Source organism: Abrus precatorius, unplaced genomic scaffold, assembly GCF_003935025.1.
Source record: "Abrus precatorius isolate BTA unplaced genomic scaffold, Abrus_2018 Scaffold2, whole genome shotgun sequence".
Lineage (NCBI taxonomy): Eukaryota > Viridiplantae > Streptophyta > Magnoliopsida > Fabales > Fabaceae > Abrus > Abrus precatorius.
In genome coordinates this window covers 38,932,326-38,954,563 of record NW_020874362.1, presented here as the reverse complement: position 1 = coordinate 38,954,563, position 22,238 = coordinate 38,932,326, and the positions used below count along the sequence as shown (strand labels likewise).

Genomic DNA, 22,238 nt, shown 5'->3' with positions numbered 1-22,238 from the left:
CTTCATTATGGCTTGCTAATATGCCCTTTTTGTCATTCGCACGAAGCCATTTTATTTTATTTTTCTTAAATTAATTGTTCATCTCTTGTGAGAATTTGGGCAGCTGCTGGCTGCTGGCATTCCGTGCATATAACATGGGATTAGTTGACTTTACCTTCTGATTATGACAACTGCGTCATTTTATAATGATACCTGGGTTTTCACATTGGTATTACTTAATCTCTCTAAATTCTATTTGAAATAAGAGGAGCATCCCTTATCATAAAGCTTTCTATTCAGCAAAAGGATAAATAAAGATAGTTGTATTTTTCTACAATTGTTATATATTATTGTCTCGTATAAATTCCAAGTTTTATTTATATTTATATTTAATAAAAGATATCTATTGACTAAAAAAATAAAGGAAAAATTCATGCATAATTTATTCACAATTTGGTAGGTTCAAGGATTGTATTATGCTTTCTTATTCTTCTAATGCATGGACAGCTCGCCTAGCCATCTGAAGTAAATTTAGAATTCGAAGTTTGACTAGGTGTTCCAATCAATGAATCATGCTATCATATGTTATACTCACTTGTCCAGTAAAATGTGAGCAATATATATATATATATATATATAATTTGATCCCTAAAAGTGTTATTTTATCTTTGGTCCTTAAAAATTGTACTTGTATATAATTTCGTCTGCGGATGTGTTAATTTACTCATATCTTGGTCTTTTCCTCACAAAAATGCATAGAATGAAAGTAAAATGTAAGCAAAATTAACATATTCAGAGACTAAATTGTACATTTCAACACTTTTAAGAACCAATTAATTCTCTCTAAGGACTAAAATGCGAATAAATTAACACATTCCATAATGAAATTATACAAAGCAAAACTTTCAAAAGTCATAAGTAAACGAAGTACCGCTTTCAGGGATCAATTGGTGTATTTACACAAATATGAGAATCCTTGACATCTTGAGCTGAACTCATGGTATGCGATACTTGTAAGCAATAGTACAACTTTATAGTTAATCCATGACAAAAATAAATAAATTTAAAAATTGTACGCTGACTGCTGAAGCCTAACATAATCCTTCTAATTTATCTTAAACCTTGGACTAACCATGTGATGATTGACAATTGCAAGATAGAGTTCATGACAATAATGTCATGAAAGTAACAATCTACAATTCAAAAATTTTCTCAAGAATATTTACATCATAGAAATAATGTATGTTTATACATTTGAAAACATTTTTCACAAACCAAATTGACATCACCGCACCAAAAAAAAAATCCTCCAAACACACCTGAATCATCTAGATACATGTTTACAAGAACAATACAAGATGCAGCATGGAGCACAATTAATTCCAAAGCAAAAAGCCCAGAACCACGCAATTCTTATGTCATTAACTTCACAAAATTCATATGGTTGCCTAGCATCTTTCAAAAATCTTGTACAGTTTCTCCAGGGCAGCGACCTGTAAAAAGTTTAAAAGAAAGGAGAAAATGAAAATGAGAAAAAAAAAAAAAAGATTGGTACTAGCAAAACTTTTACCTTCTCTAGATTAAATTATATGTTTAACCTCCCCACTTTACCAAGATAATGAATCAGTAATTTTTAGCTATTGGCTCATGCCACGGATAGGTTAAGAAAAATGATTAGATCAGCAATAAGGTTAAAGGCTCGCATTTAGCCTACACTTTGCCTCCCCTCACCCATTCTTATGACCTCCTTTGCGCAACCAGAAAGAGAGATCATATACAGTTGAGCAAATAATGCAGCGAGGACTTTGGCATACATAATGGAGAGAAAATATGGACGAGAAGATTTGCACGGAAAGGAAGGTAAGCTCCCAAGGGCTATCAATATATAATACTCCCTTTATTTCAAATTGATTGACATAAAACGTTTTTCACAAGTATTAAGAAAAGTAATAAATAACTTAATTAAAAAGATAATCTCACTAAATTATCCTTTTTATTTATTATTTAAAATTGACTCACACGTCTCAAATAATTTCATTCATTATTTATTTTGGACATAATTGGAATAAAAAATTCATTGCAATTTTGAAATATCACTTAATATGAAAAAAATATATATTTTGTTAAAACATTACTAAATTTGAAAGGGAATAATCAGAAAAATATATTACCTGAACAAAGGTTCCATCAGTAGCCATCCAAACAGGTGGTTTGAAAAATAGTCTCATGGAAGGAATAAGCACATGTTGTATTGACCATTCACGCTGGGTCCATGCTGTCTCAGCTTCAGAAAGCAGTTCTTGTTCAACTTTATTGTCGAGTACATCACTCCCTGAAGACAACTCACTTAGTGCACTTTGAAACTTAAGAACATCCAGCAAAAGCTTAAATAGAAGAACAACATTCAAATTCAAGTTTATTATATGGCACAATCCTAATGACATTTTTTTCTTAGTAACAATATCCATATAGTTTTCCCAATGGAGAGCCAATAAGTTTACGTGGTCATAACATATTAACACCCCTCTTGACATGGTAAAAGAAGTTGGAATCAAGTTGGATTTTTGGTTGAATCAAGGTGAACATTAAAATAACATGGTGTACTTCAAGCAAAAATATATGCAATTGGCTGAATACATGGTTGAACTAAAAGTAAGAAGCATGGCTATTTCTACTCCAAAATGATCAGCCCAAAGTAGCATCATGTGTCCCTTAAATTCTAATCCATGAATAAGTGAATCATGATATACTCTATTGTTGCACAAAGATTGGACTATTTTAAGCTCAGCTGTTGAGGGATCTCTATGATTACAATTACAACAATAGTTTAAACCCAGGGGAACACTCGTCAGGAAGGCCAGGGTTATGAGTCCTACATTGAGTAGAATAAGAAACTTAATGTGGTATTTAGATCGTGGAGTTCTCTTAGCTAATGGACTAGCCTTTTGAGTTGGGTTTTCCTTATGTACTAAAGTCATAACCGCTGGTACTTTTGGTAAGAGTTAAGCTATGGAAAGTGCCACCCATAGGGTTGAGTATAATGTTATGTGTCCCACATTGAGTATAATAAGAAGCTCAATGTGGTACTTTACTACTTAAGTCATGAGACTCCATGTAATGGACTAATATTTTTTGGGTTGGGCTCTCACGTGGTTGAGTCATAATAGGCAGCCAAAGTACCCTAAGGAAGCATTAGTCTCGCATCCAAAAGGATCTGGGGCTATATAAAATAGAGCATTGAACATTTAGCACATATTACATACTGTTACTCCTCATAAGACCCAAATGTCCTCTCCTTCATTTTACTTTACGAAAAACAATCACCCAAACTATTTAATCATGGAAGCCCTTGCTAATATGAAAACCACAAACTAGTCATTTGGAACTGCTAGTTGACTTGGATTGACATTGCCTCCATTATCAACAACCAAGGTTCCCAGCTGACATTGCATGCTTAAGTCATTACACACTCAAATTTCTCACTGAATTTGATATATAATAAACATGTCAAAACAATGATTAAATATCTGGGGTAAGATTTTTTAAGTTCTCTTAAAAAAAATATATTATCTCATCAAATTTTACATGAATATAGGCCACCGAGCTGGAAAATGTAAACCATCCTCCAGTAGTCAAAGGAAAAAGAATTCACGTCATTACAACATCCTTATTCAAACCTCTGAAATTTAATAAGCATAATTATTCTAAAAGAATTATCATAATCATGTCAAAAATAAATAGTGAAAGTAGGAAAAAATAAAAAGCCATTGGCAATAACAACTTTCCTTGCACGTGCATAATAAATAACTATTCCCAAAAAAATTGTGAAAAAGTAGGAGAAAAGTCTGAACAAGAGATACTGAATGTTTTGAAACAACCACCTACGGTTTGGTAGGTTCAGTGATACAACATTGGCGTCTAGGTTGAAAAGAAGAGCAATCATACTGTGTTCCTAACTTCTTTTTTGGTAAAATAAAAAAGCAGCATAGCTGCTCAATCTTAGATGCCCAGATGGCTGTCCAAAGAGAGCAGTGTATAGGGTATAAGAATCATCGATATAGACCGAGGCTCCTATATATGTACTGCATCTCTTCACACTGAATTCTACTAGTAAGCATAGTGTCTCTTGAATTTGAGATTGGCTTAACTTAACCTCAAAAGCTATCTCATAAGATGAGGATTACCTTATCCTTTATAACCTCTAGATTAGCCACATCAAGAGGAAACTAACTTTTATGCAAGAGCAAGAGACAGATGAAATTATGAGGTCAAGAGAGGAAGCAAAGTACTGTTATATAGCACAATAATTTGAAAACCTTAACAATAATAAAGGAAGCAAATGAATTTGACAGTAGCCATGTGAGACTGGTTCCCAAATCTTAACAACAATAATTTAAAAACTTCATTCATTTGGTCACCCTACAAACTTCATTGGGCAGATTTTTATTTTTCTTTACATTAGAAGTGAGCACATTACAGTGATGAGTATGAGTACATGTGTGGGTGTGAAGGATCCAGAAAGTAACAAGCAATCAAGCATTAAGTCCATACCAGTACCATCAGTAGGATTCTCTCCAGCATAGCTTTCCATCAGTTTTCTCTTCTTGTAAAATAGTAAGCCCTCACCAGATGGATTGGGCAACATCAGTGGATGCATAGCATAGAAATTTCCTAGAGCAGCTGAAATTGCTTGAATGCAATTCTTTTCATCTTCCCAATCAACCTATCATAAAATGCAAATCACAATCCTCCAACATGTACAACAATAATAACAACAAAGCCTTATCCCACTAGGTGAATCATTCAATATGTAAAGCGCCAAAAAAAAAAAAAAAAGATGGATAAACAAGATGGCACTTGCTCACAAAGTGTAATCAAGATATGCAAAATCTGCACACGTTATGACTGTATTAATCAAATTAGCACATAAACTGAATTCAGGCAACACAAAAACAGGTGACAATATTACCAATGAGTAAAATATATGCAGAAAAAGATATCACAGAGACATTTCCGCAGCAGAGAAAGAACAAAGAATTTATAACTAACATCATTGCCCAGACAAAGAGTAAACTCAGGGACACGATCCATGTCAGGAGTGTACTGGTCAAGTATCAGAGGAAGTCTAGAGATGTTTCCATGTTCATCAATATGAATGCCAAAATACTCATCCAGCATTTCAGCCTTTTCTTTCAGCAGTTCTGTGTTCATCTGGCGATAGCAAAAGAAATACCCATAAATGTCAAAAAGGAAGACTCAAAAGGAAACTGTCAAGGGAAAATAAGCATGTACAAGAAGCTAAATTTCTCACATTGACCAAACGAAAATTGCATTACTTTAAGTTCTTCACTCTAATTGAAAATCTTATAGAACCAGCGGAATCCTATGAAGCTGTTAAATATATGTAATTATAGTAATAGAAAAGTTTATTTTTGTAATTATATTAATTATGTAATTGAATATTCCATAAATATTTTGCAATTATTACTGTTAACAATATAAATATATGCTCTATTGTGTAGTTGAGACACTCGGATTCATCTACAAGTTCTCTCACTTTTCTCTTTTCAACATGGTATCTAGAGTCTAACAAGAGATTAACTTAAATATGTACATCTTCAGTGGACCCACTGCCCATTGGTGAAATTTTTTTACCAGAAACCAATTTCATCTCTAGTTTCCGGTCTTCTCTGCTACTGTTCACCGCCAGGCCACTCTTTTGAAAACCTTTCTGGCCTACAACCAAGCAATCTGAACTGCCTCTCTGTGTGCCACCTAATACAGCTGGACCCTCGTCAATCAAAGCTTTAGACGCGCCCTCATATGTTACAAAACTACAAAGCATCAAATCTGCACCGCTATTGTTGTCATGTGCAGCCGTTTCTTTGACCACCATTAGTGTTGAAAGTGTCACCATTCCCTTCTCCTTCTAGATCTGTGGTTGATTTTTGTTAAGATGTCCCACATTGGTTAGTAATAGAGCTAGAATGCTCCTTACAAGGGTTAGGATAGTTATTCTCCTATGAGCTTGCTTTTGAGAGTGAGTTAGGCTTAAATTTCTTAACATGGTATCAGAGCTTATTCAGTTTGAATGTTAGACTACTCAAAGATGTCCAGTTCTGCAAATTTCACACACCAGATGTCCAGTCCTGAGCATGAGGAGAAAGTGTTAAGATGTCTCACATTAGTTAAGAATAAAGCAAAAATACTTCTTACAAAGGCTAGGGTAGTCCTCCTCCTATGAGCTAGCTTTTGGGAGTGAGTTAAGCTTAAGTTTCATAACAGTTTTCTTGTTTTTGCTTCCTATAGCCATTGTTTCGTATTTTTGACATTATTCACATCAATGTTGTCAAGACAAGGTTCCTACTTAGGATCGGGAGGGGGGTAAAATATCGTAAATCATAAAATCGGAAGTTAGATCGTAAGAATCCTATCAAACATGTAAAACTATATTTGAACATATATATATAAGCATAGAAAATAACATAAATACAGAAATTAACCTCTAAATCACATAATTTAGTTAAACAAAAACTTAAAAGTCATAGACTTAAGATCCAATATAATGCATAATTAGTTAAACTAGCACAAATGGAAGACTCAAGAGTCGCAAGACAGAGCAAGGAGTAGAAAAATGGAAGTCGCAGCAAGACTGAAACAGGACAAAGTCCCCACAAACTGAAACAGCAGCAAAACAAAGAGCATAAAGCAAAGCAAAACAGAGCAGGCCACACACAGCACAAACCAAGTCACCTGAACCGCCCACACAGAAGCACACAATGCAACACGAACACGAAGATTGAAGCACCCACACACAGAGATCACAAAAAATGGTTTCAAAACAGAGAGAAGATGCAGGAAGTGTGATAAGTACTGAACAAAGAATAAAATTTTTATTAAGTCTTCTCTGAATATTCTCTGGAATTTCGAGAGTTCCAGCCTCTCCTTACAACATCTAATTTCTCCCAAGATGTCTTCCCTCCCTTTCTAACTAACCATTTATAGTACATGAAACAAACATATCGTTATACTAATACAGTTATGTTTGACAAATTCAAATCCACGACTGCTGTCCTATTCTTAGGCTTCCTCTGATAGACCTTCACTAAAGGTGGCTTACGCCTATCAATACCTGGCGCCAAAAGATTCACCTTGTCCTCAAGGTGGAAAGAAGGAAATCCCTCTTGCATCCTCGTCGCAGATTCCCAGCTGTTCTCGCAAGCAGGAAGGCCTTGCCATTGTACCAAAACTTCCACATCACCCGCAGTAGCTTCTCTAGCCTCCAAAACTTCTTCTGGAGAAACTCGTAATTCCTGATCTTCAGACAACATTTCCGGAAGTGGCTGTGACTGAACTAACGGACCCACCATTTTTTTTAACAACGAAACATGAAACACCGGATGAATCCTGCTAGTTGGAGGCAATTCCAACTTGTATGCCACCTTTCCTATTTTAGACAACACCTTGAATGGTCCATAAAAGCGAGAACTCAATTTTTCATTCACTCTCTTAGCCAAAGACCTTCGTCGATAAGGTTGAAGTTTCAAAAATACCCAATCACCCTCCTGTAGCTCCACATTTCTCCTATGTTTATTAGCATGTACCCGCATCACATCTTGGTCTTTAAGAAGATTTTCCCTTAATTCTCCCAACAGCTCATCACGGCTTTGCAGCAGCTGATTCACTTCTTCCATTCGAGAGGGAATCCCAGCCCCTCTTAAAAGCGTAGGAGGGTCAATCCCATATAAGGCTCAAAAGGGAGTCATCTTGCTAGATGCGTTATAGTTAGTGTTGAACCAAAATTCAGCCCAAGCCAAATACAAACTCCAGTTTTTGGGTCTTGTCCCCGTTAAACACTTCAAGTAAACTTCCACACTTCTATTAACCACTTCCGTTTGACCATCCGATTGTAGGTGGTAGACGGAGCTGAATTTCAGCTAGGTACCCACTGCCCAGAACAAATTTCTCCAAAAATTACTCATAAAAACCATATCCCTATCCGTGACAATAGAACTCGGGAAACCATGTAACTTCACAATTTCTTGTACAAAAATGGCTGCCACATCTCCAGCAGTGTAGGGATGACTCAGCGGCAAGAAATGGGCGTACTTCGTTAGTCTATCCACCACGACTAGAATTGTGTCCTTCCCTTTGGATTTTGGCAGCCCCCCCTACAAAATCCATGGATATATCTTTCCATACCACTGTGGGGATTGGCAATGGTTGTAATAATCCAGCTGGGGTTAGTGTAGAATACTTATTTTTCTGACACACATCACAGGCAGCCACAAACTCCTTTATATCACTTCTCATACCTTCCCAATAAACTACATTGGCAATTCGCTTGAATGTTCTAAAATAACTAGTGCGCCCTCCAATCAACGAAGAGTGAAATTTCTTTAAAATAATGAGAATTTTTGCAGAAGATTTAGGCAACACCAAACTGTTCTTATAGAACAGTTTCTGATCTTTCAGAACATACCCTTCATGAGAAGCTGGGTTCAGTAGTAAGTCCTGTATGATTCCCTTCAACTTAGTATCTTGTTGAATCTCCTCTAGCCATTCCTCCAAATCAGACATCTTTATAACCGAGATTGAAAAATAAGAGCTCCGTCGTGACATAGCATCAGCTGCTGTGTTATCTTTGCCTGGTTTATACTGCACTTCAAAATCATACCCAAATAACTTCGAAATCCAACGGAACTGTTCTTCTGCCCACAATCGTTGCTCAGTGAGAAATTTCAAACTTTTTTGGTCAGTCCTTATAATGAAATGACTTCCCAGCAAATAATGTCGCCACTTTTGCACAACTTTAACTACTGCCATCAACTCCCTCTCATACACAGACTTTTTTTTATTTCTTTCTGACCGGGCAGTGCTCCAAAAAGCAAGTGGCTTCCCATCTTGAAGCAAAACCGCACCAAAACCTGTTCCTGAAGCATCCGTTTCTAAAACAAATATTTTAGAAAAATCTGGAACAACCAACATGGGCAGTAAGGTCATGGCTTGCTTGAGTCTATTAAACGCCACTTGAGCTTCCTCACTCCACAAAACACTATCCTTCTTTAATAGCTGAGTCAATGCTCTAGCAATGAGACCATATTGCTGCACAAACCGCCTATAGTATCCCGTTAAACCTAAGAATCCCCGCAAGCTCTTCACATCTTTAGGCTGGGGCCAAAGCCACATAGATTCTATTTTGTTTGGATCAGCCGCTACAGTGCCCGCTGAAATAACATGGCCCAAGTATTCCAAAGTTGCTTGGCCCACAATGCATTTTTTTCCATTCACCTTTAACTCATTTTGCTGTAGAATTTCCAATACTGTAGCCAAATGTTGTGCATGCTCCTCGACATTCCTGCTATAGATTGGAATATCATCGAAAAATACCAACACATACTTCCTCAATAATGGTCTCAGCACTTCATTCATCAAAGCTTGAAAGGTTGATGGAGCATTTGTGAGCCCAAAAGGCATGACTACAAACTCATAGTGCCCCTCATGAGTTCTAAAGGCTGTCTTTTCAATATCCTCCTTTCTCATTCTGATTTGGTGATAACCGGATCTTAAATCCAGCTTTGAAAAAATTTCTGCATTACCCAATTCATCCAGCAATTCATCAATAACGGGAATAGGGAATTTATTAGGTATAGTCACCTTGTTAAGGGCCCTATAGTCCACACAAAACCTCCAATTTCCATCTTTTTTTTTTTCACCAAAATAATAGGACTAGCATAGGGACTCAAACTCGGTCTAATAATTCCAGCTACTAGCATCTCACCAACCATCTTCTCAATTTCAGTCTTTTGGTAATGAGGGTACCTATAGGGCCGGATGTTGGGAATAACAGCTCCCTCCTTAAGATGTATGGCATGATCCTGATTCCTTGTCGGAGGTAATGTCTTTGGAACCTCGAACAGCACAGCATATTGATGTAAAACTGCAGTTAACTCTGGAGGTAACTCTGCTGTAGGTTCCACAAACTGCTGAATCAACCGACACTCCAACAAAAAACCTTCCCCTTCTTGCTGTATAGTCTTAATCATAGAGTTCAGTGAAGTGTTGCGTTTAGTTAATTCCAGTTCCCCCTTCAAGGTGACCAGCTGCCCTTCCATCCTTGTTTTCAACGTTAATTGTTCAAAATTTGCTCTGATTTCTCCTAACCCAGCCAACCATTCCAGCCCCAAAACCATCTCTACTTCCCCTAATTCAAACAAATAAAAGTCTTGTTTGATAGGTACCCCTTATATCGTCATGGCAACCTTAGCACATTTACCTTTACACCGAACCTTATGCCCATCACCAACCTCTACCACATAGGAAGGTGTATTTTAAACGGGTAAATGAGCTCTACGAACCAATTCATGGGAAATGAAATTATGGGTAGCCCCACAGTCAATTAACACTATCACTCTCTCCTGACCCAGCTCACCCCACACCTTAAGGGATCTCTTGGAGGAGAATCCAGCAATACTATTCAAAGATAATTGTTTGAACTCTGCCCCTTTCTCCTCACCTTCTGAATTGTCCTCCTCACTCCCGTTCATACCCTCCTTCTCCTCCAACAACATCACTCTTAATTGTTTATTTTTACAGATGTGATTTGGCCCATATTTTTCATCACACCTAAAACACTCCCCCTTTCTTATTTTTTCTTGCATTTCCACATTAGACAGCCTTTTGAAATCACTTCCCCGTCTTCTAAATCCTGACCCACTTCCATTACTGCCAGCCGACGATGCAGCTGAAACAACTTCAGCATTTGTTCCTCCCACTCCCCGATTCTGGCCTGTATCCACCGTCACCGTACGGGAGAAAGAGGACGGTCTATATTGGCTCCCCTGCTTCCCTACGGCTCCCACTCCATTCTTCATTACTGCTGCATTCTTTTGATCGATCATCAAAGTTTCCTTCATCATTGATGTCAGATCCAGAGGTTCATACAATTTCACTTTTGCTCCAATTTCTTCTTTCAAGCCATTGACAAATATATCCATCAAATGTTCCTCTCCGACTCCCTTCAGCATACCTGCGAACTTTTCGAATTGAGAAACGAATTCCTCCACTGTACCTTCTTGCCTTAAAGCCAATAGAGCCGTGAAAGGGCTATGTACCATGGCAAGCTGAAATCTACCTATAATAGCTTCTTTAAACTCTTCCCAATTTTGTTGCGGATGACATGACTCCCACCATTGAAACCAACTTAGAGCTTTACCTTCAAGAGCTACCATGACCGCCTGAAGTTTCTCACCCTCCTCGGCCCCTTGCAAACGAAAATAGCGTTCCAATTTATTAACCCACCCAAACACATATTCTTCTCTCTCATACACCGGAATTTTCATCTTTTTCCATCGTTCACTCGCTCCGACAGGTCGCCCCCCTCCTGCCGCATCCGACCGAGTGTCATCTGCTCGTCGCACTGTTTCTTCCTCCGTCCGACGCGCTGCCTCATTTCTCGCGTCTTCTCCAGAACGATGAACCAAGGATTCCACCAACGCCTCCAGTCGTCAGAATCGTTCTTCTTCTCAATTTCGATCCTCTTCACGCTCGCGATTCCAAGCTTCCATATATTGCTCCAATCATTCGATTCTTGACTCCATTCTTGTAGTTCTTTTACTCATATACGATACCGATACCACAGCTTCCGGATGGAGCTCTGATACCAAATTGATAAGTACTGAACAAAGAATAGAATTTTTATTAAGTCTTCTCTGAATATTCTCTGGAATTTCGAGAGTTCTAGCCTCTCCTTACAACATCTAATTTCTCCCAAGATGCCTTCCCTCCCTTTCTAACTAACCATTTATAGTACATGAAACAAAAATACCGTTATACCAATACAGTTATGTTTGACAAATTCAAATCCACGGCTGCTGTCCTATTCTTGGGCTTCCTCTGATAGATCTTCACTAAAGGTGGCTTACGCCTATCAAAGTGGTTGCCGCATAAGACTAGGGTTCCAATAGTATATAAGCAGGTCAAAAATTAATGGGAAATGAATTATTTTTTAACCGGGTCATTATATTTGACCTGAACACAAGGATCAGATCTGATATAGATCCCATGATCTTACAGGAAAAGATAACAATTCCATGCAATCCTAGATGGCTTCACTCCTACTTGCAAATTAAGATCACTAAGGCTCACGAAGATCACAAGATCGTGCGATCTCACAATCATGATCATGATCTTGCTTCTACATTGTCCCATGTCCTAGGCAGCTTCATTTGCTCTTACGATTTCAATTGTGCTTTCAACTTCTGATCCTCCTACCACCTATACTAACTTTCTTCGATGGTATAAGGAGCATCAGACCTTTAATTCCACTGCCTTTGTTGCGTATACTGGTGATTCCTTCACCAATATCTCTCACTCTACTTCTCCTACCCATGAGTCCTTGATTCTAGGCTACCAATTTCATCTCCAGTTATATACTCTATTGCTTTTCGAAAAGGTATATGCTCTTTTGTAATCCCTCTCCTCATACATTGCTTTAACATATCATCATTTATCTCTTTTCCATTATACTTGTCTTTCCTCATTGTTTTATGTTTCTATTCCGAGATGTACAAATGATGCTCTTTTCCATCCCGGTTGACAACAAGTCATGGTCGATAAGATGTGTGCACTTTAGAGCAATGGTACTTGGGACTTTGTTTCTCTTCCTTGGAGAAAGTCTATTGCTTGATGCAAATGGATTTACACTGTGAAGTTTAACCCTGATCGCCATATTTATCGTCTTAAGGCTTGTATAGCTGCCAAAGGCTATACTTAGGATTTAGATTTAGATTATGGTGATACGTTCTCTCCTAAGCTAAAATGGCCTCCATCCATCTATTCTTATCCATGGTTGCAATTCGTTACTAACCCATTTATCAGCTTAATATAAAAAGTGTCTTTCTCCATGGTGATCTCATAGGAAAAGTATATATAGAACCTCTTGGATTTGTTGCTCAGGGAAAGTCTTCCAAATTAATCGTTCATCTATGAAAACTCTTGAACGGCCTTAAATAATCTCATAGGACACAGTTTAGTCACTTCGGTATTATAGTCTAAGAATTTGCAATGACACAAAAAGAAGTTGATCACTCAATTTTCCATGGCTATTATGTCTTTGGATACATTTATTTGATTATTTATGTCAATGCTATTACTGATAGTGTTCACCATGGTATTATGCAGATAAAGCAACATTTATGTCACCATATTCAAACAAAAGATCTTAACAAACTTCAATACTTTGTGAGAATAGAGATGACACAATCTAAGAATGACATTGTGATTTTTTTAAAAGGAAGTACGCATTGGATTTTCAAGAGAAAGCAAGATTAGTGAGTTCTAAGCCTATAGACACTCCTATAGATCCTAATTCAAAGCCTTTTTTCTGATCAAGAAAAGTATAGAAGCTTGTTGAGAAGCTAAACCATCTCACTGTCACTCATCCAGATATTTCTTTTGCAATCAGTGCGATAAGTCAATTTCTTTTAACTCCTGTTGTGAACAAAATTGGGATGAGTTAATTCAATTTCTAAAATACATCAAAGGAGTTTAAGGAAAAGAACTTTTGTATGAAAATAAGGGTCACTTCCACCAACAGCATTATCCTGGCTACTTCCAACTCTAGCAGCACCTAAACTCTCATTACCCTCCCTAGAAGCTCCTTTCCCACTCCATAGACTTATAAATAACTAAACAGATTAAAAGAGTCTAACCTAGCAGAGATCAGAAACTTGAATCTAGGGTCCAAAATAGTGTAGCAACTGAACCAAAGCAAGGAGTAGTTGAACTCACAAGAAAATGAACCAAGTATTCAACCTAGAAGCAAAAGAACTGAAGTGAATAGGGCCAAACTCAGCAGTAAAAAAACCAAGAAGGGGTCTAGAACTTGTGTGCATAAGAGCAAAAAAAAGGTGAAGAAAAGTGCCAAAATAATGAGTTGAAGTCTTTAGTCTTAGGCCAATTAAAAATGGGTCAAATTTGTTGGTTTTTTTCAAAAGAAATGAGTTTGAGTAGGTTTGGAAAAATTGTTCGATTCTACGATCGATCTTGTGAGATCTTACAATCCTACCAATTCTAGCAAAATAAATCAGAGTGTGTGATCGTGATTGCTGATGCATGAGAAAATCATAAAATTGTACAATCTTACCTGTAAAATCGCAATTTTAACTACCATGATATCCATGACTTTTCAACCAAACCAAATGCAAACAAGCTTCTCAATTTCTTTACAATTAATCTTCATAACATAAAAAAATCAAAGAATAACTTCCCCTAAACTCAGATTAAACAAAAGCTACAACTATCGAAGATATAAAAATCATAAAACTAGCAGTAATTTTAAGCCGGAGGGAGATTACTTCTGCAATCTTCTCTTTTAAGCCATCCTCATTATTACATTCTGAATCTGCATCTTCTTCCTTCAGTGCCAATATAATCAAGTCTTTCAAAGGGACTGGATCACTTAGCTGAATGGCATTGAAATGACCAAAGCGACTCAGAACTTGTTGATACATAAGCTCTTTGCTGCAGATGAAATAAGGATATGCTTTTAGAAAAAAAGCCTAAATAATTTTATATCTCTAACATGCTCCAAGATGAAAGAGTCCTTTGGGCCTACACCTGAGCAATGAACAGGGTAACATCCCCCAAAGTTTAATTTAATAATTTCTATTGCTTTGAAAAATTAATTCTCCTAATTGATTAGACCAGCACGAGAATGGTTTAAGATTCTATTTTCTTATGAAATTAAATTAATTATTACTTAACAGGAAACAATTTTTGTAATGTATGCTTGTAAGGTGGTTTGATTATGTGTAGAGAAGACCTTTAGAGGCACCGGTAAGGAGAATGAATTGCATGACTCTTAGTTTGATAAAAAGGGAGAAAGGGAGACCTAAAAAAGCCTTAGACGAAGTTCTTAAAAAAAACCTTTTCATTAACCAGATTTCTGAAAAGATGGTTTTTTTACCCAGTTCAATGGCTTCATGCGATCCATGTGACCAACCTCACCTAGTGGGAGTTGTTATTGTATGCTCAAGGGAAAATGAATGTGTATCCACACCATAAAGGACATGATACAAAATAATTACATACAGAAAAATATTGTGTGGATCTATTGAGGAGATGAAAAAATTGGTTAATGTAATTTGGACATGTGTAAAGAATGTCACTAAAGACACCAATACAGAGAGTTGGTCACATGATTTTTGGCATTGTGAAGAGGGGTAGACACAAGCCAAGAAAAACTTTTTGCACAATTGGAGATTCTATTTACAATTTGTGAAACAGGCGGTCTTATTTCTCAACATCTTGAGGCAGAGAATAGTGTGAAACTTGAGTTCCCCTCACAAACCAAACATATCAAAAATTTGTTGGGTGACTTCAATTTTTGTAGTAGCAAGGGACACAAGTAAGAATCTTCATAGGAATTGTGTTTACATGAATCAAGTACACTCCAAAGTGAATATGAAGTTATTCCTTTCTTGAATTCAAGCAAAGATTAGTGACTATGGTTTCAATCTTAAAAAGTTCAAGATATGATTTGTTTTTAAAGTTCATGGTAGCAATTTGCAAATTGTCCAGAGTTCAGAGAAACTAAGTGCACTTTTCCTTTTCTTAAGGAAAAATTCATTAAGACAAAGTGATGACTCAAGAATGTACATTCATATCATGTACACAAGACACATATTTGAAATTTGAAACTGATTAATCTCTATTATTTTGACGGCCCAACCATAAACATCATATGTAAGAAAAGATATTATACTTTTCAAGAACTCAAATTCCTCCTTAAGTCGCATTTCTAAAATGGATTGACAAAAACAGTTTATAGGCAGGTTTTTATGACAAATTTCTGCACCATCTCTTCCTCCTAACCATATTAATTAGCTGACTGTAAACCACAAAATGGTCAAATCTAAATGCAAAATTAGTAATCCAATCCCAATCACATATCCAGTTTTAATATTCATATGCTTTTCAAACATTATGACTTCTTATAACACTTATGTGTTAAAAGATTCCATAACAAACTAACAAAAACAAATTCTCTACCTCAAGTGTACAACATTTGCAAGATAAAGACGAGTATTATGCTGAAGCAAAGCGAAAACTTCATCTGCCATTCCAATATATGTGCTATGCCTTACAATGTCCATCATGCCTACAGGGTATATGTCAGTAGGAAATGTTTTCCAAGTCAACCTACGTCACAGAACAGTCATCATTATTAGAAGTCTAGAATCGTACCAGGGTCACAGTTTCTATTGATCTCATCAAGAAGTTCTTGAACACTAGTAAGTTCTGTAGAATCTTTTGGGTTCCTTCTTTGTCTAATTGAAGACCTGGCCAGGGACAAAGCAAATTAGCAATACATATATTTCAATCATTAAAAGGTGATTAACACTTGCATAGTTCTAACAGCCATATATAGTTGAAAAGAAATAAGAAGATTTCTCACTTGCTTAAGGCAATCCTCAGTACTATTGAGTATATGAAGAACACAATTTACATAGGAACAGGGAAATGAAGGAATACAAGAAAATGATTCAGAAATTATACAGATAGAGTCCTAATTATTAAAAGCAAATATGCAGGTTCTGCGTATAATATATCTCCCCTAAATAAGATATATTCATAAGCATCAAGTTCATTACAAATAAGGATAACAGGATTGAAGGAACTAAACATGCTGAAATAACTATGAAATTTTTACTTACTGAAGTTGACTTAAAATATGAGTATATGCTTGTTTGATACAAAAATGTACAAGAAGTAAATGGGTACCACCTCACTGCATTCAAACTAGAAATCTTTTCAAGATGTCTCTGAGACTTAATTTGTGCATAGGCATGTAATCTTCCTGCCGGATCTAATGAATCTGTTCTAACCAACTTATGTACTGGCACTTTTAGTGATCTTGAAGCTATCATCATAAAAGTTGTAAGATAAAACAAACAAAATGAGAATACAAGCCAAAAACAAACAAACGACACGTGTTAAAAGACAAGAAAACTTCCCATACCTGTTGGCATAGGGCTGAGGTTAACCTCCTTGCTTATATTAATTCGAGATAATGAAGCTTGCCCAGCTGTCTGCCACAAGCATGAGAAAAAAATAAGCAAGAAAATGCAGGTATTAAGTGACTATTATATAATAAAACATCAAAACAAAGCAGAATCGGCATTCAATTTGCAGGAATTGTTCAATTCTTAAAAATGAAGAGATATTTTAGAAATATTAAAACATGATACAACATATATTCATGAAATGTGAGTAACAAAACATAATAAAAGTTGAGGACAAGATACAAGAAGCCTTGTTTCAGATATTTGAGCAAATCCTTTAAAAAAAAACACTTCTAGTAAAGTACAGTATCATTTAAAGAAAGAATCAACCCAATTATATGTAAAACAAAGAAATGTTTTACAGAGTGGTACTCGACTTGACCATATGCAGGATTTATGTAAATTGCTAAAGGCTTGGAAAAATATAAATTTGAGCTATGGAGATCCAAGAACCTTGAAAACCATTTCTATATTGCGAGAAGCTGACTTTGGCCGGGCACAGCTCAACAATCCAGCTTGGACTGTTGCAGACCTACAAACCTGGTGCATCCCTGATCAAGGCCTCCCACACCAAGCCAGGGGAACATGGATAGGAATGTTGTGATTATCTTAAAGAATTCTAGATTTTTAGCTCTTTCTATTTCTAAAGGTAGGCTGATTTGTCCTGAAGAAGGTAATAAGACAGGTGAATTAGGAATGACCGAGTCAGACTGACAGTAAATGGAATTCCCAGTTATGGAACAGTAAAATTCCAGCAATGATCAAGATTGTGAGATAAAAAATCAGTAGATCAAACAACTCTGATTCTGACAATGATCTGGGAACTTGGATCCTCGAAATCTCAAGTATTTTGAAATCATGAAAAATGACTTGTGTCCAGAATACAGATGGTACAAAACTGAAAATGATGAAGGGAATCAGAATTAGGATAATGACAGCAAGTTAGATTACTAAAATGAAGGAGAAAAAACAGAAAGTCATTTATTTTTTTGTTTTTGATCGAACAAAATGGTGTTGTGTGATCCATATCATAGTAGTCAATCTTGGATATAATGGGTTAAGAAAAGTACCAAAATAAATGAGTTAAAGTCTTTAATCTAATGGGCCAATGAAAATTGGGTGAGATTTGTTGGCTTTTTCAAAAGAAATGAGTTCGAGCATGATCAGGAAAATCGTTCAATCCTACAATCTTACAATCCTAGCAAAACGAGTCAAAGAGTGTGATCGGGATCTCTGAGGCATGAGAAATCGTACAATCTTACATGTAAAATAGCAATTTTAACTACCATGTCAAAGATATTACGATAAATAATTACAATAAATCGTAATAATTGTGAGATATTTTCAATCCTGCTATCTAAAGAGTTATAATCAAAAGAAGCCTCGTGGATTTAATCATCTTCCCACAAATGTGTATCTGTCAATGTCGCAGATGCTACAATCACAATTCCACCCAGGATCAATGCCCCTAAAAAATGTGGTGCAATGATCTTCTAAGACCAAATGATGTCCACTCCCACACACCAATGCAAGTGTGGCAGAATTTGCATTTATTGACTACGTGGTAGCAATCTCCACTCCAACCATGACTTTAACAAATTCACTAACTATTCGGACAAACAAGGTATTAAAAAGTTGTAAAAGCCAATGTCATAAATAATATAAAAATGGCACTTCTGTAAATAGGAAAATTATGTAAATATAGTAATCATATAATTAGCATCATTCTTGGAAATTGTAGATAATGTATTTATTGGGTATTTATCGTGCTCTCAATATAAATAACTAGCTCTATTATGCATTGAGACACAGATTCATCCTATGCCCTTGTTTGTCTCATCTCTCTCAGCAGTCAATTTGCACATAGAAAAATTCATTCACCATCAATTTTCTAAAACAACACACTGTCACCAACTTTTCCTATCTATGAATTCAATTGAAGGAGCAAAAATATATACTCAAAATTACCCAGTACTTAAACCATAGGCTAAAAACATTAAGCATTGAGTATTATGTTGTAAATGTACTTGTTCATGAAATGTCCGTGCCTCATTGGAACTCCTCAATGCTGATTCAACCACTGACTGTATCTTCTCAATGATGATTTCCTGATTTAAAAGGCTAACCTGTATGCCAAAAAAAAAAATTTGTTTTTCAACAACAGAGAAGGAAATATTAGTCCATATAGTTTTAAAATTTGAACAAAATGCTGAAAAATGCTAACTACATAGTAGGATATAATGGTATTAGTTACTAGGGGGAGAACTTTTGATAGAGTTTTTAAAACAAAACTAAGAAAGAATTTTATTATGAACTGGAAATAATTGAGCCTGAGCTCTTACAGCAAACCAAAGCAGAAGGCAGAAGCTCCTAAGAGAAAACAGATTTTCTCTCTCAAAAACAAAAAGCAAAATGCATAACTAACTCCCACTATTCTCCCAAATTCCCTATATTCCCTACACCCCTAAACCAACATGCCAGCTCAGCATTCTCCTCACTCTCTCACCTTGCTAGTTTTATTTATATATCCTCACCTAACAGCTAACAGCTTAAACTTTTGAGATACTTGGCTCGTAACACCATCAAGATTTGATTTTCTTAACAAAAATCATCAATAATTCACCCAAAAGAAACTTAATTTATTCTTTCACCAATTTTATCTAGAACCCATACAACCCCAAAACTAATTTCACGAGCGATGTTTACAACAGCCAAATAGCCAAAAATATGACCATAATCTAAGACACTTCAACCCCAATTTCCTACCTTCAATAAGTCAATGACTTTAGCAATAATAATGACAAAGAATCACATGCACATGTATATTAATAATTAGGTTTGTACCTCTCTCTTTGTTGGATGCACATTGACATCAATATTCTCTGGTGGTAAAACAATTGAAATATATATAAAAGGTTTAGAAGCCTTGGGTAATGTCGCTGCATAAACAATTTCAATAGCTCTCTTCAATGCAGACCATTCAACCAGTCTATCTGAAGAACATAGATCAAAATATTTTAATGAGAATCTACAAATTATATATACACACACACACAGACAATTATTCATGAAAGAACACTTTGATTATTGTGAGACATGAGAACAATGAATGTAGACCATTGCATGGATGTAGAGCACACAATGAGGTGAGATAAAAAGACAGAGACGCAAAATGAGAAACAAAGAGAGAACATTTTTTTATATTTTATGAGCATTCAGGGGGAAAAGTATGTCATAAAACAAAAACATATGGCATTATAAACTATTAATGATAGATGCTTCATTTAGCAAAAATAACATCATAGTTCACGTTCATACAGTTAATGTATACCGTTGATGAAAAGCACCATAGTGATTTTCTTCGCAGCATAATTTGCATTGGACATGTAACCATGCATCTCAAAAACTGAAGAAGATGGATCATTGTCTGAAGCTTCAATTTCAATCAGATTGCGAGCAACTGAGACCCCATAGACGGATTTGATGGCATCTAGCCTTGAAGGTGTGGCAACTGTGTGAACATCTGCCCTAACAGCTCCATGCTGATCACAACAGAAGTCCCAAGCATCCAATGAAAAATAGTATACGTAACTTACAATGCAGCTCATAAAACCATTGTAGCAAAATAGTTTTAATTCTCAAGAGACCAACCTTTCTGCAAGAGAATCCAACATTCATATGATGAATAGCAAACCGGCTTACTAAGTCTACAATCTTTGAATAATCATCAGAAGAATTTTGTAGCGTCTTCCTCCGTGCAGCCATGTTATAGAATAGATTCTCAACCTAACAATGCGAGCACAAGTACATCAACTCATAATAATCATAACTCCAATTGGTTATTCAGAAGAATATAACAGTTCAGTTTGGAAAATCTAGCAATAGGGACATTAAGATCCTAATCAAACATTAACAAAAATATCGTCATTGCTAGCACATACATAGAGTATTAACAATATCAAACTTTAATGATGATATAATTAGTACAAACACAACTATTTACAATAAAAAGAAAAAAACAATTAGTTGAACAAACTACCATTATCTGCGTTCCTTTGACAGCAGCACATGGCCTTGGTTGGTGCTCCATGACACCATCTCTATAGGAAATCCTGTAACCGTGGAATTGGCCTTGGGTAATGGTAGTGACCGTAACGTGAGCGACATATGTCATGCTAGCGAGAGCCTCACCACGAAACCCCATGGACTTGATGCGCTGCAAGTCTTCAAACGCAGACAATTTGGATGTCGTGTGGCGCTCGCACAGTATGGGAAGGTCCTCAAACTGCATCAAAACGCAAGCATAGCAAGAAATGAGACATTGTGACACGAAATGAGATGAAAGAAAGTGAGTTGTTTCAAACTGACTCGGATTCCGTGGCCGTCGTCGGAGACTTGGATGAGTTTGAGGCCGCCGTCCTTGACGAGGATGTTGACGGAGGAGGAGGCGGCGTCGAGGCTGTTCTCGACGAGCTCCTTCACGGCGGAGACGGGGCGTTGGATGACCTCACCGGCGGCGATTCGGTTCACCACCGACTCACTCAGCCGCTGGATTTTCGGCGGCTCCAATCGGGACAAGGGTTCCTCCTCGCTCCCACTCCCTTCCATGCCCTTCGCTTCAATCTGCTACCCCTAACTCCTAAGTGAGTTTAGTTTATTTTGTTCATGCAATTCCCCCACTTCGCTCCCTTTTCTTTGCGCGGGTTTAATTTACAAACGGGAGAAACAACTCATTTTCTAGGAATTTAGTTTAGATATAACATTTGAAAATATTATGTAACGAAATATAAAATTTTAAAGATAATTATAAAAATTAAAAATATAGACAATTTTTAGTAAAATTAGTTCATCTTAAAAATCCTTATTTATATTTTTTGAATTTTAGAAAATTAAGTAATTTTATTAAAAATTGCAAATAAATTTTTTTATATTTTTTAAATTTTATATTTGTACTATATGTTATTTTTAAATTCCATTTTAAAAATCCCTTTTTATTTACTGTATTTTTTAGAAATACTTTAGAACAATATATGCAAGGGATTTGTAAGAATATTATTATTTATTTGTTAAAAAGCATATATTAACAAGTTATAGTATATTAAAAGAATAACGCGTTAACATATTTTATAAAAAAAAAATTAAGGTGATGTACAATAGTACATATAATTGCCAACATTAATTCTTTTTTTTTTA

At 36.1% G+C, this 22,238-nt stretch overlaps 1 protein-coding gene across 1 annotated transcript; it reads right to left on the bottom strand.

Moving 5' to 3' along the window:
- Nucleotides 1–1,271: 1,271 nt before the first annotated feature.
- LOC113860032 (DNA mismatch repair protein MLH1) lies at nucleotides 1,272–21,750 on the bottom strand. Its single transcript, XM_027492660.1, has 17 exons — nucleotides 21,414–21,750; nucleotides 21,085–21,330; nucleotides 20,697–20,831; nucleotides 20,377–20,587; nucleotides 19,890–20,038; nucleotides 19,073–19,171; nucleotides 18,805–18,834; nucleotides 17,582–17,755; nucleotides 17,003–17,072; nucleotides 16,768–16,903; nucleotides 16,228–16,322; nucleotides 16,033–16,141; nucleotides 14,337–14,502; nucleotides 5,029–5,190; nucleotides 4,537–4,702; nucleotides 2,151–2,311; nucleotides 1,272–1,472 (listed from the first exon to the last, which is right to left on the bottom strand). The coding sequence occupies exons 1-17, from the start codon at nucleotides 21,651–21,653 to the stop codon at nucleotides 1,428–1,430; spliced, it is 2,394 nt and encodes a 797-aa protein (XP_027348461.1). The 5' UTR covers nucleotides 21,654–21,750; the 3' UTR covers nucleotides 1,272–1,427.
- Nucleotides 21,751–22,238: the final 488 nt, after the last annotated feature.